Source organism: Harpegnathos saltator, unplaced genomic scaffold (genome assembly GCF_003227715.2).
Source record: "Harpegnathos saltator strain DR-91 unplaced genomic scaffold, Hsal_v8.6 scaffold208, whole genome shotgun sequence".
NCBI classification, from domain to species: domain Eukaryota; kingdom Metazoa; phylum Arthropoda; class Insecta; order Hymenoptera; family Formicidae; genus Harpegnathos; species Harpegnathos saltator.
The window spans coordinates 491,170-509,398 of NW_020229993.1; the positions used below are offsets into that span (position 1 = coordinate 491,170).

Here is an 18,229-nt window from a genome sequence, read left to right on the forward strand (position 1 = left end):
GGCGGAAATTAGCAGGGAGTGTCCGTTCGTAAGTGGCCGACTTCGATTTACCTCGCTCGTGTCTCGATATCCACGAAGAGAAGAGCCTCGGCAGTCAAGGATAGGCGAATGTCAAATGCGCCGCATCGGCGGGGTTGACGCCTCGTCGAAGTTTGCGTCGAAACTTCAGGGCTGTACCCCCGCCCCTCTCCCGCCCCCCGCAGTGTGAATCGGAGACTCGGAGGGCTGATTGAAAAGTTTCGCGCGCGCCGGATAATGTCCGCGGCATTTCCGGCGCAGCGCGTCGAACAATCGCGCGTGCGGCGGCGGCGGCAGCTCCCGGGCGCACGCTCGTGTGAAATAACTCCCGAAGAAAATAGTGTCGTCCATGCGCGAAAAGGCCCGCAAATGCGATTACTTCAAATGCGTCGCGCCGATGCGTACGCGAGCGCGAGCGCGTTGCGTGAACGAGCGCACGATTGTACTGCAAATTTGCATTTCCCAACTGTCATCACGGCCGACAAGTTTTTCCTTGCAAATGGCTTTATTGGCGCGTTTAATTAAATATCAAGGCGAGTTGCGTAATTACGTTCCCGTTGAATCTACGAGTTGTAAAGCCAATAATACATTTAAAAGCGAGCAAGCGCGCGCGCGCGCGCGCGCGCAAGCCAGCGAGCGCGAGTAACGCTTCGCTAGCCACCGGAAACATCTCTGCTGGCGATTTCAACGTAGCTCGTTGGCTCCGTGATGCATCGTGGTTCTAGTTGAAACACTTCAAAAGATCGCGGCATCCAAATAAAACCGTTTACTGCGAACAACATATTGCAAAAAAAACGAGAGCAAGAGTGGGCGAGGATGAGAAGGGGAGAAAGGGGGGGAGGGGGAGAGAGAGAGAGAGAGAGAGAGAGAGACGCGAGAAGGGAAAGGAGAAGAGCACGCCCTGAAATTCTCTCTCTCGGCCTAGCAGCGAGCTGATCGATCGGCGACGCAACAGCGAGCAGGCAAGAAGGCCGAACTAGCGTTCGACGAGGGTTCGCCCGAATCGCAAACGCGAAACTTTCGAGGGAGTCGATAAATCGCGGAAGAGATAAACCGTAGTGCTACAGGAAATTAAGGTCTCGCTCGGTCCGGCAACCCTCCCCCCCCCCCCGAGCCTGCCACCTAGCCTAAGCTCCTGGGCTCGTCCCGCCTTTCACCCACCCTTGTCCAGCCTGAAGCGACCTTGATTAAGTGCCTGTTGTCGAAGAATGATCATATCCCTCGTGTTTTCCGCCCCGAAACGAACAGGCCTCGTCTGCCTGGAATTTATACATTTTCATGTAACTTATAGTTTAGTCGTTTATCTTGGTGGTACAGCGCATGAGAGGAGAAGATGAGAAGAAGGAGGAGGAGGAGGAGGGGGAGCAGAGGGAAGAGGATGAGGAGGAAGAAGCGCTCGAGCACGCTTTCCTCCATCTTCCTCGGGATAATCTTACGCGATGAAGAGGGACGTCGCAACAAAGTGTACCCCGATAGATACAGACCATCTTCTGGTCTCTTCGCGACCATCTCCCTTTCCCCCGCGGAAATTGATTCCGAAAATACGAGGTGCAAGCGGCAAATGTGCCGCTTCCTGTCAACTGTGCGCGCTTGTAAACACACCTTCGTGTACGGGCTTTTACGCTACAAAATTTCACAAGCGCGAACTGTGTCGCGCGCATGTCGCGCGTTTCTTGCCGCAGCAATCTACATTCGCCCCATACACGTGTACATGCGAGGCGTACACTCGTTTCATCGACAAGCCTCGTGAAACCGAGAGCTCCTCCACACTCATTCGCGAGTTTAACGACCGGTTTTAGCACCTGAGCAATAAAAAAGTAGAAAAAGGAGAACGCGCGACAGAGCGCGTAGATACCTCTCTTTGGAAATCTACCGAGAGAGAGAGAGAGAGAGAGAGAGAGAGAGAGAGAGGGGCAAAGGAGCGTTTATTATCTCTGTTTTCAAAGGTTTAACTTTCTAAAAGCATTACAGATATAAGTAAAAGAGAAGATGCTATCCAAGTTATTATAGACGAATGAAATCATTGTGAGAGTTCATTCCGATGTTATTGTCGAAGGAGCGCTGAAGTTTATCAAACTCAGTTGAGTTTGACAAGTATGCAATTACATAATTAATGTGAATTTAGAGCGACTACAGCTCAAGTTCTCGCGCACTTAAGAATAAATTAATTCACGCTCGAACCTGCTGATGTTCCCGAGTTTTCGAAGAAGCGCGTGCCAAGAATCGATGTGATTTTTCAAATGCGAGTGTGCTGGACTTGCTACACGCAACTTACAAAGCAACAACGGTGAACGATGGCGGTTGGCAAAAGGTGTATACGAACACGCTTGGGAGAAAGATCAACGACCGAACCGGGCGACGTCACCCGTTATTTGCGCTATGACGAGCGCCACGAACTTTAATCGTTTCGTTCGAGACAGCAGCGTCGCGACAAAATACACTCCCATCCTCGTAAGTCCGCCGTCGTCTTTACCTTCCTTCCCCCCCGACAGCCCCGAAAACGTATAAAAAAGTAATGGCTATTAGCCCAGGAGAGTTTGCGTCTCGGGCGTTTTAGCCTACGGTGGCGAAATTCGCTCCCGCGAGGAGCGATCGTGTTGTCGTCGAGCGACAGTAAACGCTGAAAAGTTGGCGCAGGTGCACTTTGCGCCAAGTTTCTCGATTGTCGCCGTTCGACTTCCTGACGCAGGAGGAAACGCTTCGCCGGACGAACCGTTTCGTCCTCGATCTGTCTCTTTTTCCAATCGAGACTATCTCGCTATTACACCGCGGTACTCCACTCGGCGCTGTTCGCGCGCCGAAAGCAACGGGAAAAAGAAAAAAAACGAAGCGATGTTCCCCGCGGGAAATCGTTACAGCCCAAGGGATTCGAGGAGAGAGAACGCGCGGCGGAAATTATTCGAGAAATATTTTCGAAAATTATTGATACGCGTCCCCTCCCCCCCTCCATGACGTTAATCGTCCTTCATTCCTCCGCTATAACGCGCGTTGCACGGCGTGGAACAAAAAATTTCAGCGATGCCGCGATAAACCCGACGTTTCGCGGCGATTGCAGCTCGCGGGGCTAATTTCGATCATCGAGAAATGCGAGGAAGCGAGGGAGGGCGCGGGAGAACGCGGCCCCAAGCACATCGGCGAGCGTCGTTAATCACTCGCCGAATGCGCGCAACGACCGAAAACAATGGCCCGCGCTATTTCAGTATTTTCCACGTAAATTACGCGGAATCTGCCGGCGGATTCGGCGCGTGCCGGTCGAAACGTGGGCCCCGCATATTTTGTCTCAGAGGCGACCAAGAATCTAATAAGCCGAATACCACAAAGAGAGACTCGGTCGCGAATTATTGGAGTGCCGTGGGAACGCGAGAATACGCTATAGGAAACGCGCGCGAGCTCGCCAACATTGTCTCCTCGGAGGAGAAGCGGCCGATGCGAAACACACTTTCATATGCAACGAAAATTCGCGGGTCCGCGCGACGCGAACTCTTCCCGTCCGCCGCCGCGCCGGTGCGACGTGCTCCGAACTAATGAAAATTGCTGCAGCTTACAACTTCGTCGCTGCCTCAGCCGCTCTCAGCCCGATCGCTCGAGCTGATAAACCGCGTTACAACCGCGGACGTAACACGAAAGCTTCGACGTGCAGACAGTGAGAGCGAGAAAATAACCGAATCTATGCCGAGTGCGGCGCGAGGTAAGCTTCGCGCAAAGCATCTCTTGTTCTCGTAAACGCGGTAGGACTAGGGTTGCCAACTGCCCGTTGTTTTGACCCGGACTGTCAGAGGTTTTCAGAAGTCTTGTCCAGTGTCCGGTTAATAAGTCAAACCGGACTTGTCATATGTCCGGTTTTTAAGTTATATCCAATCAATGGAATGAGAGTTCAGATTTTAGCAACGTTTCTCCGTTTCAAGCGCCTACAAACGATCGAGCGCCATGAAAAGCCATCTATATCAGTAGATGATCCGCCGATCCAACATGCCATATATATTAAAAAAGTAATAGTTTATTATTCTGTTCGATCAAATCTTCTTTATAAAATTGTTTGGAAATTAATATTGTAAATAAATTCTTGTCATATTTTGTATTTAATGTAACGTTATGATTATTATTTCTGTTCCGGTTTAGTCCGCTTTGGGTTTGTCACCAAAGAAGAAATGTCCGATGATTTTAACTTTTGGATTTGGCAACCCTAGGCAGGACGCGCTCCAGTTCCGCTTACACTCGCCCGCGATCGAGACAATCGCTATCTTCGCGGCGCGCATAAAACGCGGCCCACCGTCGCGACGGCGAAATAGAATTTCATCGGCAACTTGATTCCCGCTCGAGTCTCGTTACCTCGAGGCCTCTCATCGCTTTATGCAAACAGCACAATACTTGTCAGCGCGACAGCATAGCCGGAAATGGAAGAAAGCGGACCGATAGCTGTTATGGCGTCGGGCCACGTCGCTCGAATCTGATTGTGGACTCGGCAAATAGGAAAAGCGCACCGGGGCCTGTGCAATGTTGACCGAGACGTTGGTAAAAGTTGGCCGAACAATGAGGGAGGGGCGGGAAGGACATATTAAACGTTTCCAGACGAGGTACGATCCTCGCAGCCGCTCTCTCACCGCGCGTCTCGCCGTCGCCTCGACGACTGGACTGGGCGAGCTCGGATGAAACTGTCGGCGTAAATACAGACTGCGAGATGGCCTGCGAGAGCGGCCGGTGCAAGCGGTAAAAACACCGGCGAGATGAAGAAACACCGAGCCGGTAGCGCACCGCGGATAACGCACGTAGCTCCGCGCAAAATGTCATGCTGTCAAAGAAAACGGCGGCAGTCGGAAGCGGCTGCGACACGCGCGAAAGGGCAAAAGACGTTTTGCGGAATATGACAGCCCGCGTCGTAAAAGTTCAAAGAGGATAAATTCTTGAAAGGCGCGCGCGAAAACGAGCGAAAAGGCCGGAGAGACGCGTCGAGAGCTCGGCGCGACAACAGAAAGGAGGAAGAGAGAGAGAGAGAGAGAGAGAGAGAGAGAGAGAGAGAGAGAGGGAGAGAAAGAGAGAGAGAAGGAAGGAGGGGAGGAAAATACAACGACTCCCGGGGATTCTAAAACCGAAAAGATGTATCCTCCTCCTCTGCCCCTCGCGAGGACACGTCTGCGCGCTGTTCACGGCGGACGGGCGCGGCTACGACGGCAAAACTGACGTTAACAGAGATGATTAACTCGAGCTTCATCTGGAAATAATAAAAAACGAGGCCGGAGCACGGCCGGAGCAACGACGGCGGCGGCGGCGGCGCAGAGGAACGGGGTACGCTTCGTTAAGCAATATCGTGCCGTAACAAGGAAGGTATATACTCGAATTTAAGGACCCGCAGGGTATAAGGGCGTATAACGCGGGCGCGCGTGAGCGCAGGCGAACGAACGAACGAACGAACGAACGCTTGCGAACGATGGCCGAGATGGAGTGTATTCTTCCGAGGATATTAACATCTAGGCATAAAACGCTGATCACGTAGACCGACATGGCTACCGTACCCCGGCCGAAACCGAATTAAAGTTAACGCGCCGGCCAAGTGCGGCCTTAAATTAAATTTCCATGCCGTAAAAGACGATAAATTTCCGCTCCGCCTAGCCCAACGGCGCAGGACTCGAACTCAACGGCGGGGTTTTGGCGGGCGAAAAGGAGGGAGGCGGACGGAGAGGGAGGAAATAACATTCGGGGTGGTTAGGCTGAGTAGTGAGACTCGGGTTTAATTTATTTTACCATATTTATACCACAAAACACGCCGGGCTGGATTATGTGCCTGTCGTAAGAACGCGGTCGTGGCGCGCGAATAAGGATCGGCGAAGGGAGAGAAACTGGCGGTGTAATTCGATAAAATTGACCGAGTTATAACGGCTGCACGAACGCCGCCGGACCCTTCCACTTTCAGCCGTGGTGGTGTCCACCGCCGCTTCCCTCGCACAAATCTAATTCACGTCCCTGATAACCGAAGTCTCGTGCCGCCAATCGCCGAATATTCAGTCGGGATTACGTTTCTTCCGAAACTTGCCGTCGTAATCAGATCGCACAAGCGGAGACAAAATGTGAGCTGCAAGTCAAAGTCGAGGAGATTCCGGCATCGGGCGGCATGCTGACGCGATAAGAAGTTATTGCCGATGCAGCATCAACAATAGGCAAACCCCGAAGACTCTATCTGCAATTCCGATGATGATTCACCGCGATTTGCCGGGGGAGGCTATTGTGCCATTCGCGCGTCCTTCGCTTACCGCGCGCTTACATAAAAGATTCCCCGCGATTTGCGCGCGAAAATGTTGTGTTGCAGATTGCGACGCACTTGAGACATTCGCGAGATACAAATTGAGCGGGATCAAAATGGGAAAAAAAAAATTAATAATACATAAGGTTTACATAACAATACGTAACTGATTAGCAAAAATTGATTAATGCGTAAGAAATTAATAATATGCAGAAATACAATACGTAGGAATAATATAATATATGAGGAGATATTTAGTATAAGAAAACAATGATATATTTCACATTAATATCCTCTCACACATTATTTTTATATATTATTACGTATTATTAATTTCTGTTGTACCAGTTAATTTGTATTAGTCAATTACGTGCTATTATTAATTTTTGAGATTTTTGGTCAAATATTAATTAGATGACAAAGCAAGAGAATTTTACCAACCATTTCGAAGTAAATTTCTTACGCGAGAGTAAATTTAATAAAGTGACTATTTCGTTTCACGAGACGAATGGGATGCAATCTGAAGACATTCGGGGTGACCCAGCTTTGTTCCTGATTAAGATTTAATGAGAGAAGGACTAACTCGCTACGTCAAATCCGTGATAAATAGGCGGACGAGAATCGGGTTACCTGAAAGGACAGTATTCTTTATAGCCGCGCAGCGGCTTTGTTATTCGCCAAGTTAAAATGTCACACACGGCAACGCCGCCCGACTAATCCGTGACAGCTTGACATCTGCGTACAAAAAAGTATCTATCCATCCCCGGTTTCCGTATTCCCGCTACTTCGCCGCAGATTTGCATGTAATTTATGACGAACCGTGTCCCAGAAGGTAGCGAACAGCGGTAACAAAGTTTGTTGCCGCTCTATAAAAGACGGCATACACGCCTAAGCGCGACGGCGAAGTGGAAACGCGAATAAAATTAACTTTTAATAAATGTTAATTCGCGCGTGGAAACTTCGATATGGGCTTTGCTACTCGGCCTTTGGCGACTGTCGGATTGTTCTTCCAGCGCGATATACCTAACATTTTCGTTGATTATTGTTACATCGGTAACGTTAAAGAACGAGAGTTACCGTCATTATACGGAGACGAGCGTGTCCAAAGGATGCCGCGTATAGACGGAGCTTTAGAATTTTCAGAAGCCACATGTTACAAGGCAAGAGAGAGAATTTTTTAGTAAAAAGTTACTACAGATAATTCGCAACAGATAATACACAACATGGCCCATCCTAAACGCCCATCTAAGATATCTCGAAACAAATATATTTGTTCGGGAAAATATTTCAGACAAAAGTCGGGCTTTACGGGCTGAGCTTCCTCAGAATTTTGTCCGAAACATTTTTTCGGGTAACGCATTTCTCTCGAAATATTTTAAGTGGGCTTTTAAAATGGGCTATCCTGTATATAATTCGCGGTGAGATGAACGACTTGTCCCCTCAGAGTGTATTCTGACAATCTCTATATTCTGCCGCACTGTTAGAAAACGTGACAAAATTGAAGAGGATTTATGTGAGAGAAAGGCTACGCGTGACACCCTTTCCACTGCGAGTTTACAATGCAACTATGAACATGCTTCTTCCACCAATCATAATGCACAGTCGCCTGTATTTTCCTATCGCGCGACAAGAGGCGCAGCACCAATCGGCGAGAGGAAAGGAATACGCACTCGCGCGCGTCATGTCGGAAGTGTCGCGCCAGATATACCGCTCCGCTCCGAATACTAATTTGTGGAGAGTGGATCTAGTCGACACCTTAATAATCAAGTTAAGAGTCCTCGCGAGCCCTCTTGAGGGACCACACGACATTACTGACGCGCGTCTGCAAAATGGAATATCGTAATGTAGTCCGGCCGCTCAACACGATCCGCGCGTAAAGCGCTTTAATTCAGCCGCTTTTAATTTACATTCACTAAGGACGCGCTTTTCCATCAAGGATAATAGAGCCCGTTTTTTAGCAGTGTTTTTTGCCCTCCCACTCCCCGCTTCCCCTCTCCGGCTCCCAATCTCCCGTTCCGCGGGCGCATATTTGCTTCAGTTTAAGTACACAATGTCTAAAGAGCCGCGCGGCTGAAGGGCGAGAGAGTTAATGTTACTATAATCACGTTACAAGCTTATAACGTGACTGCCTGCGTATTTTCACCGACCGTAATGCACCGTCGCTCGTATTTTTATATCGCGTGAACATTTACACGGCATGCGAGCGAGATAACACATTAACCCGAAACCCGGGTTCTCTGACATTTCCACAGGAGAGCGGACTCGAATTCCTTTTTTTCCACTTCCGATTAGGACGCGGAGTCTCCCGCGAAAAACGCGCGATCCCCCGGCTCGTTAACATATTTCTTGTCGGCATTCGTCTGGAGAACACGCGACCTTACTGTCGTACTCAGAAACGAGCGTTACGTTGCCATATTCTCGTCAGCTTCTCCCCGCGCTCGCGTAATTTATGCGCTTTAATTAGCCGAGATGCCCGAGGACAAGTTCTCCCTCTCCCCCTCTCTCTCTCTCTCTCTCTCTCTATATATATATATATATATATGTGTGTGTGTGTGTGTGTCCCTCTTTCTTCCTTCCCCTTCCTTGTATCCTTCTCTTTCACTCTCTTTCTCTCACCGCCGTAACTCCGACGTCCTCGGAGAAGTTTTACATCGCAAGTTCCACACGTACTGTGTCCGACGTGAAATTTCTCATCGTGAGATACACGCGCGTTCGGTACAGCGCGTCTCGATGATCGCGGCAGAGAAGACTTTAAGGATAAATCGAGCCCGTGCGAGAATAGCACTAACGCGCTATCGTACGACACACAGCGCGGCAAAAACACGCCGAGAGTACGTATATATCTGTAGGCCTTCGCAGCAACACACACATACACACAAGCGGAGTAGTAATCAAATCGATATCCTCCGCGATCGGGAACTCCGAAGTTAACCAACCGATAATTATTATCTGTCCCTACCCTGAGCTTTTGATCCCTGGGGCCGTAACGGGGCGTCGGTTTATCAAACCGCCGATTCCCCGGACGCGCGCCAACATGAAAGCGCGCTTCGCGCGTACATATATATATATATATATATATTCGCGAGATTGATTTACGAAAATACAAAAGGCCCGTTCCCTCCGCGACGGAAAAGCGAACGCGACTTCCGCGCTTGCCGCGCTCGTGGCATTTAATTCCTAACATTAAACACAGACCGGGGTAAGTGAAATCCTCTAATTAAAATACAACGTGTGCTAAAAGTAACTGCCTTCATTACAGTCCGACCGTGGAACGAAGGACAGTCTTCAAATTAAAACCGAAGGAGCCCTCTCATTTTGTGACCTTCTCCACGCATCGAGCGTGTACCGATACGCGCGATCGTAGTTGCGCATCATCTCCGGCCGCGAAATCTCGGCCGCGAACGAACGGAAAGTGATCTGCTAGATGGGAAACATTGCGAACGGAAATAAATATTTGAGAGGCGCGCTCAAGTCGCGAGGGGGAGAAAATAAACGTCAGCCGCGTAACATCCTTCCTCACGCACGTGCGTGTGCTCGTCGGTTACATAATGCCATTGTCTCGACAGCCTCACGCACGCGTACGAGCGAAGAGAAGGCGAAGCGGGGCGGGGCGAGACGAGGTGAGGCGAGGCGAGCTTACCTGAAGCACTGATTTATCGAGTCCCGCGACGAGGGCGGAAGCTGAAGAAGAAGAGGGTGAAGGCGAAGACGAAGTCGAGGAGGCGGAAGCGGAGGGACTAGTCGCTACGGGGGTCGACGGTGACGAGGGGGCTGGAGAGGGTGACAGCCCCCGAGAGCCCCCTGCAGCTGCACCCGCCGCCCCCGGTGTTGCGCCTACACTCCTTTCCACTTCTGTAACAAGGAAACAAAACCATATCTCCATTAGAGCGCGGCTACGTACACGTCGTAAAAGTCAGCAGGCCGTATCTCCCGCAGCCGCCGCCGCCGTCGCTGTCGTTACCGTCGTCCTCGACGTCCTCGACGTCGTCGTCCTTGTCGTCGTCGCCGTCTTTGTCGTCGTCGTCGTCGTCGTCGTCGTCGTCGACATGACGAAAATTGATGCTCCCAGAGCATCAGCAAGCGAGCATTTCAGACACTCGCGCGTGCGCGCGAATTCTATTGCGAAGCCGCGCGTGCAACACATCGACATTGCAAAATTATCGATCGTTCGGGCTTATCGCTAGCCAGATGATTGTCGTTAGTCAGTCTCCACGCACGTGTCATATCGATCTCGCCTGCTGATACCACAAGATTCTCGACACACACGAGGCGTTCGCGGGGCTTCCGCGCGCCTCCGCTGATTACTCGCCGCGATTCGGGCTCGTCTGAATTCCCGTTGTATATATATATACATATATATATATATATATATATACGTCGTACAACCGTACCGCAGGGCCGAGATGATAACGGCGCGAAACGTAAATAACTCGATTTCGCACAATCATGGCTGTCGGAGAGCGGAGGAACCGGGTTTCTCGGCCGGTTCTTTTCATCAGCCACGTTTTCGGCTGAAGTTCCCGCCGCGAGAACTGGTAATTTTCCGGTCGATCTGCCGACGTCGTATTCTCTCTCGCGCGCTGCGATAATAAGCCGAGGCAGGAGAGAGAGAGAGAGAGAGAGAGAGAGGGAGAGAGAGAGAGAGAGAGAGAGGGAGAGAAAAAGAGATGGAGAGGTGGAGAGGAGGGAGAGGGAGCAAGACGAGAAATACGATAGAAGGGGAGAGAAATAGACGGGTGGAAAGAGCCGGGGGTGAAATGGTCTCGAGGCACGTACCGAAGGATGCACGGTCAATTCATTGAATAGGAAAGTAACTTTCATAGTTTATAAGTTTACCCGCTTCATCCCCCTCGGATCGAGCCGGAGAGAGCCCATGGCGGATCCCAGGTGAACCGTACGCAGGCCAGGTCGACGACGGGCTTAATGCCCGCCTCTAATGTAATTGAAAACTTTCGTAAACGCTTTTTCCTACCCCCTCGATTTGTAACGCTCCTCTAGCAGCGCTTAAGCGCCACTTGGAGACGCGCGTCGCTCCGCTCAGCACCGCCCTGCGGAATTGTGTGTCTGCGTCTTCTGTTCCCCTTTTCTCGCTCGCGCGGCGTCCTCCTTGGATGCACTTCGCCCGTGCATTTGCGCGCCCGCCGCGCGCGACGCACGACGCCAAGTAGAACTCGGCAAATTCGCCGCGACTACGCGCAATAATAATTCGTAACGATCAATTGTATCCGCTAATACGATATCCCGTGTGAGATCGAAGGTTTATAATATCATATTATACGTACGCGTGTATATTCATGCACTTCTCTCCTGCCCCCCCTCCCCCCTCCATCTCTCTCCTTCTCTATCTCCCTCACGATAATTAACATTAATCGCGTTCGTTAAAGTGCTCGTAATTACCCGGGATTATGGCGCGAGAACAACGCGCTCTGCACTTTAAAAGGTATATTCCGAGATAAATGAGTTCCACTTGTGTATTCTATATGTATAGACGGGCTGGTATATTCGCGATCGATGGAGCGAATTTGTAAAGTGCAACGGAATCGTCACTAAACCGTCTCGGTTTAACAATCGATACTCAGCCATGGAATTTGCGTCCTAATCTCACGACGGCGTGACACAGATGCGAGAATAAAGCGTCCGATCATCGATTAACGCGGTCAAGAATGGAAATCTTTGATGAACTCTGCGAAAACCCGTGACAGTTCCGCACAACCGTGCAACATTGTGCGTATTTATTATATGCACAATGTTATGTTCACCGCAAGAGATGAATTATGCATCGCTTTCGCCGTCGAACGCGAGAGGGTAACTTATTAGTTACAACTGACCGCTGCATTCGCCAGTTTATGTAATTCGCCACGCTCGCTATTAGCTAATATCATAATTAGCCGCGCGTAATAGTTATTAGGCAACCTCATAAATCAGTTAATCAACGGTAACAAGAACCGTGGAATGCTCAGCTGCCGACAAACTGTAGCCGCAAGCGCATTTCCTAGTTAAACATTTACGCGCGCGCGCGCGCGAGAGAGAGAGAGAGAGAGAGAGGCGCGATGCTCTCGTTTTCGCCCGATGAGAACCGCGGACCGGCATCGCACAAAGTCGCAGAAAGGAAATCATCCCCCCGTCCGCCCTTAACCCGCCCACGAAGCACTGCTTTATCGTTCCTTGCGTAACGTCGGGAGAAATAGTCGCGTCAAGGTCGGTCTTTCGGCAGTTTACGATCTTCATATCTGGATACGCGCGTTCATACAAATTAATCTCATTAATGCTTACAAAGCCAGGTCGCCGTTCTTCAGCGCGAGCGATCCTCCTCCGCGCATATTACGGCCATAATTCTGAATTCGTAATTTCACCCCGGCCGCGGCGAAAATTTCACCCGGGTCATCATTAAAAATTCTAATGCGCTCGTTAATTATGGGGCTTGAAGAAAGATAAACGCCGCGGCCCGGTGGGAAACGATCGAGAGATGCAAATCGCACGATTCAAATCGTGCCCAGGCGATCCAAATCGCCCGCCGCCCCCGCCGCCTCCCTCAACCGCCGACGCCAACCGAGTCAACATCGTGGCGAGAGTGCGAAATGTTTTTTTCCCGGAGCTGTCACACGACGTCGACGTCCGTTCCGAATGTTAACGTCGGCCACGCTGATGTTTTTCCCAGCGACAGAGCCCGGCGGTGTGCCGCGACTTGAAGATGGCCGCAACTCGCGCGTGCAACTGCCATCCCAATTCGCTTCGGCAGAAACCGTTCTATTTTGATCCCGAGCTTTTCCGCTCCGGTTAACACCGTCGAGAGCATTATCTTAACAATCGGACCCACCTGCCCCCTATGCTGTTGAATTTTGCTTGCTCTGTCTGAAGAGGTCCGGCGAGTACAGAGTGAGGTGAAAAAACTGTGAAAACCGCGAAGGCGAGTGGAGGGGAAGGGTCGATGGCGATGGGGTGGCGGTGGTAGGCGGCGAGAGCAAGCGACGGAACGACGAGTAGACACAAGTATCCCTTTTCCTGCACGGGAGAGAGAGAGGAAGAGAGAGAAAGAGAGAGGGAGAGAGAGAGAGAGAGGTCGATTTGTTCGCGTAATTACTCACAAACCACGAAACTTTCGCCGAGCGAAGAAATATTTCTTCGACTACCGGCGATATTTCTTAACGCGTTCGGCGAACTTCGAGGACGAGCTATGTGTTCACGACAAAGCATTTTGTCGTCGGGGCAGCAAACCGACGGGGGGTGGGCCGGTGCCGGAGAGGCACCCTGCTAATTCAAAGGGGAAGTAGTTATGCAAACATACCGCGAGACATTCACCGTGAACTCGCTCGCCCTCTCCTCTCCTTTAGCCTCCACTCTCTCTTTCTCTTACTCAAGCATACCGTCCAGCTTCTCGTGAGGCTCGAATTTCTGCGAGGTCCCGACCTCGCCCGCGTTCGCGGGCATGCCCCTCGCGCAAATTGTGTGCACACAATTTGCGAAGTTGAGAACTGTGCAAATCTCCGCCGAAGCGGCGGCCCCGATCTCGGCGAAGCAGCGAAGAACGCAGCTACCCTAATTTAAAGACTGCCTCGTGTGTAGTTTCGCGCCGGATAAATCGTACGTCGAGGTAACGAGATCGCGTTACTTAAACGCGAAGATGAACGTAAAGCGCTCACATCGCCGATGAATGCGAAAAGCGAGGATGGACGGGAGGATCGGCGAAATTCGCCGGAAGTTTCACGCCGAGAGTCAACGAGGCGCTTAAAAAGAGACCTGTCGGAACAGACTGTTCCGACCGTTTGCGAGGCGAACGCGATCAATTTTTTAAGGTCATTACTCTTGGATATTCCTGGTTTCGGTTCATGAACCTTCATAGTTTATGAACCTGAGTAGCCAGAAACTATCTTAATGTGTTAAACTCGATGGTTTAAAATGGACGTTCCCTTGAATACACCGGGGCTTACGATGGGGCATGATAACATTTCCGTAAATATTTTGCAGCACGTATTACGAAAGCCAGCTTCTCTTATATGCGCGGAGAAAATATCTCAATCTGGGTAATAGAGATCGGATGAAAACTCGACGTCGAACGACAACATTTTTTGTTAGCGCGACGGGAAACATTCGTCTGAACATATAGATTGTAAAACGAATAAAATAAATAAACAACAGGGAGTGAGTCCTTTAGATATGACCTTTCTTCCTTTATTTATTCCCTTATGCGTACGCATAGAAAAATCGAATAAATAGACGAGCGGCTCGAGGAAGTAAAATTAAAAGACAAGATAATACGCAATCTATAGATGCCTATCTGTTGCGGTCGAGCAAGATCCGGAAATGCACTGAGTGACACTCCGTGTCAAGTTTCCGTGTAATTACCTCACGCGACAACTAATTAAAAATTACCAGGAGAGCTTCTGAGCTTGACCGGTATCGAAGGGAAAACGCACGACGTGTTCGGAATTAAAAGAAGTCAACTACACTGCAAACCCGAGTGTGTTATTTTGACACATATAAGCTGAAACTTTCTTCACGCGTTTTTTTGTCTAAAATCACGTCATTTAATGCATTTCAATATCACTTAACGCGTTTAAACGCATTAAACGACGTGATTTAAGACGACAAGATACGCGTAAAGGAAGCTTGTACGCGTCAAAATAACACACTCGGGTTTGCAGTGTAGTTGTCACGCTCTGATCTGGCGAACGAAGCAAAGAGAACAAAGCTCGACCCCGATTACACGATGGAGATTAGAAGATAATGATTCGTAACACTCACCAATCTTCCGCACGAACGACGACGATGCGTATACCTCGTACGTCCAACGACGACTAACTAACTGTTTATACGCGATGTTGTTTTTATAATGCGCGTCCCTGGTCTCTTCACTCCAAAGTGTAAACATATCCCCCTCCATCATCTTACTTGATCTCACTGTTGTTATTATTGTTTTTCAGCGCTCCGAATGTGTGTGCTCGCTTCGGATTCCTATCATTTAAGTATCTTATATCTCGTACCAAATAAATAGTTGGATATTAGAAACGAGAAAAAGTTCAATATCTTTATTCTACATGTGCATTTTCCTTTAAAAGGGTACGCAACAATTGTTCAACAGTTTTGCAGTTGACAGTCTTCGTTTTTAGAAAAAAAAAAAAGAACGAACGTAAAAAAAATATTTGTCTCACAAGCAATGCATTAAAGCTCGATTGAGATAATTTAAAAACCTCTAGGACACAAGTTGATAAGTCGATGATTGTAGTCGGTATTTAGATATTAATTTAATATTTTCATGGACAAGAAGTTGCTAATTTAACATTATGATAAATGATTTAAACATATCTTGATTAAAGAAAACAAAATTTCTCGTTCTTACAAGTAAACTTCGAAGAATATCAGACGCCGATTTGTTTCCAATTTTTTACAGTTATTTTTAATGTCAAAATATAAAGAAATCTGTTATCATTTTTAACTTAAATTAATTTTTTCAATTTTTTCGAAATTTCTGAAGTTTTTTGTTTATTTCTTGTTCATTTTTTACCAGATTTTGACGTTAAAATGAGCTTGTTTGCTGGATAGTGAGCCGAAAGATTACCCAACGTCGAATGTAGCATAAAACAGAACACTTTCTCAACAATGACGTCAGCTATATTAGATCCGCCATTTTGAATTTTACAAAATGGTTCTGATTCATAATCGGCGACATGTGTGTGCAAGTTTCAACAAATCAGATATATATATTTTTAAGAAATATTGTTTTAAATATATATAAAATAGTGTACTTGTGCAAGACTTCAAAAATTTAGAAAAAATAAAAAAAATAGAAAAAATTAATTTAAGCTAAAAATGATAACAGACTTCTTCATATTTTGACATAAAAAATAACTATAAAAAATTGGAAACAAATCGGCGTCTGACATTCTTCGAGGTTTACTTGTTAGAGCTGAATTTCGTGTCTGAAAACTGAAAACCAGAAATTCCCTCAAGCAAAATATGTTCGTTCACTGTCCGTTAATTCAACAAAACTTTTCTCCTCTACGTGGAAAATGCCATACCGATTGTTGATCATCTAATCGGCATTCATGTTAAAGATCATCGAGTCATTCAAGTCGAGTCAGATGAAGTCACAAAAGTATCAAATCGATCGTTGATTTTCACATTGTTTCGCCATAATTTCGACCAAATTCTCTATCGAGAATTATTGGATTGTGGACATACAGAGTCTTTCCGTTCCTACAATTGAGTCTTCAATCACGCTAATTGAGTTAACGCTAAATAATTAATTACACCGGCGGTAGATATTTCCTTGTTTCTATGCGAAAATAATATCTCTCTATTGACTATATGTTGAAAGATCTCAGAATGTTGGTCCAAATGTCGAACTCACTCAAAGGGGTCGATTCCTCGTGAGCTACACTTGCTCCACTCGTACTTGGTATCTGACGTCGTTAACATACAGAAGAGCGTGGAAAAGTTCAAACGATACGAGGCAGCCGAGCTATTCGGGATTGAACGATCGCTCGGCGGAAAATTCAACGTACACACTCGTCGCATCAGCATACCAAATGATCACGCGCGCACGTGCACACAGTCATAAATCTATGACGCGTGCGCGTGTGCGCACAAAGTAAGCCCGTATTTCGCGTGCGGGAGGAGAGTACGAACTTAATACAGATAAGACACACAGGCCTCGGTGCATAAACCACAGAGCGTTCGCAAAGTTCTGTCATAAGTCGTCGCAACTTCTAAGCCCCATACACGCCGGGGTTTAGATAGTCTCCGTGGCGGTCGGATGAGTTACGCTTTACGCTAAATACATAATAAGCGTGACGATGCATACCGCCACCGCCGTCATCGTTCCGTCTCACTCGCTTTCGTCCTGTCGGATTATGCTAAGCAGCGACGAAACATCTTCAGCTAGTCCGGGAAATTGATCCGCGCGAACTTCGCGCGCCAACTTCTTCGCGCGCGACTAACCCCGTTGGGAATGCGCAAACGATGATGCATCCCGATTCCCCGTGAAATTTTTCCATCTCTCTCTCTCTCCTCCCTCCTTCCACCATGCGCTCTCGCGCATCAAATAGTCATCCCGCATCCCGCGCGCACAATATGATGGATGGATTAAACTCAGCGGCACCCGTCCCTCCCGTCCCCCCCTTGTGACTCCCACGATCCTGACTCTTTTTCGTTTTCAATCCTCCTTGTCGCACAGTCGCGTCCCGCGAAGCACAGAGACACGCAACGTTTGCGAAATGAAGGCGACATCGAGAATGACGACTTTATCAATTTTTGCTCAAAGAGCCGCGGGGATTACAGACGTCCCCGGTACTTTTGTCTTTGGACGACGATACAAAAAGAACGGAGATTCTTCCGTCAGTTGTGCGGGAAAATTCCACATTCAGAAAGATCCATCTCCCCCTTTCCCTCGAGGAACAAAATTTCCTCCCGAGCTGTCAGCGTTGCGCACGGAATATTCGCGAGAGAGAACATTCAAATTCCAGATGACGGATCGTGTTTATTCCCCTACTAATTTAGGAAGCGTAACGCAAACGATGCCCCACGATGCCGCGCGGCCTGAAGGAGAGTGGCCCTTGAAGAGGACATTCGTAACACTTGTCGCCGCGGCAGCTGCCAGCAGGGAGTTATTGCTGCCGTGACAACGGCAACCGGGGTGGAAACGCTTCCGACATCGCACGATGAGTACGAATCGCACACGATCAGCCGTCATCCACCTTTCCCCCGCCCTTGTCAAAACGCGTATCAAAAGTAACAAAACACGACGCGCCAGTCAATAACGCGGCATACGAACTACGCGCACGTACCGCTCGCGACGGCAAAAGAGAAGAAAATGATTAAATTCTTGATTGAATTTTTACAGCGAACGGACAGGAAAAATTTCTATCTCCCGTGCCGAGCCGAAACAAAAATACCAGGCACTCCCGTTGAAGAATCCTCGCAATCGAAGGGATTACACGCGACGGATCCGGTATATTACTTTTTTTCTCGAATATTGCC

At 48.7% G+C, this 18,229-nt stretch overlaps 1 protein-coding gene across 8 annotated transcripts in view; it reads right to left on the minus strand.

Moving 5' to 3' along the window:
* Positions 1–18,229, minus strand: part of LOC105192226 (dystrophin) — a 588,349-nt gene that overhangs the window by 459,604 nt on the left and 110,516 nt on the right. For all 8 annotated transcript variants that reach the window (XM_025298139.1, XM_025298137.1, XM_025298140.1 and 5 more), the window contains one exon: positions 9,894–10,105. In XM_025298139.1, coding sequence (XP_025153924.1) covers positions 9,894–10,105 — 212 coding nt within the window. The remainder of the gene's footprint in view (positions 1–9,893; positions 10,106–18,229) is intronic.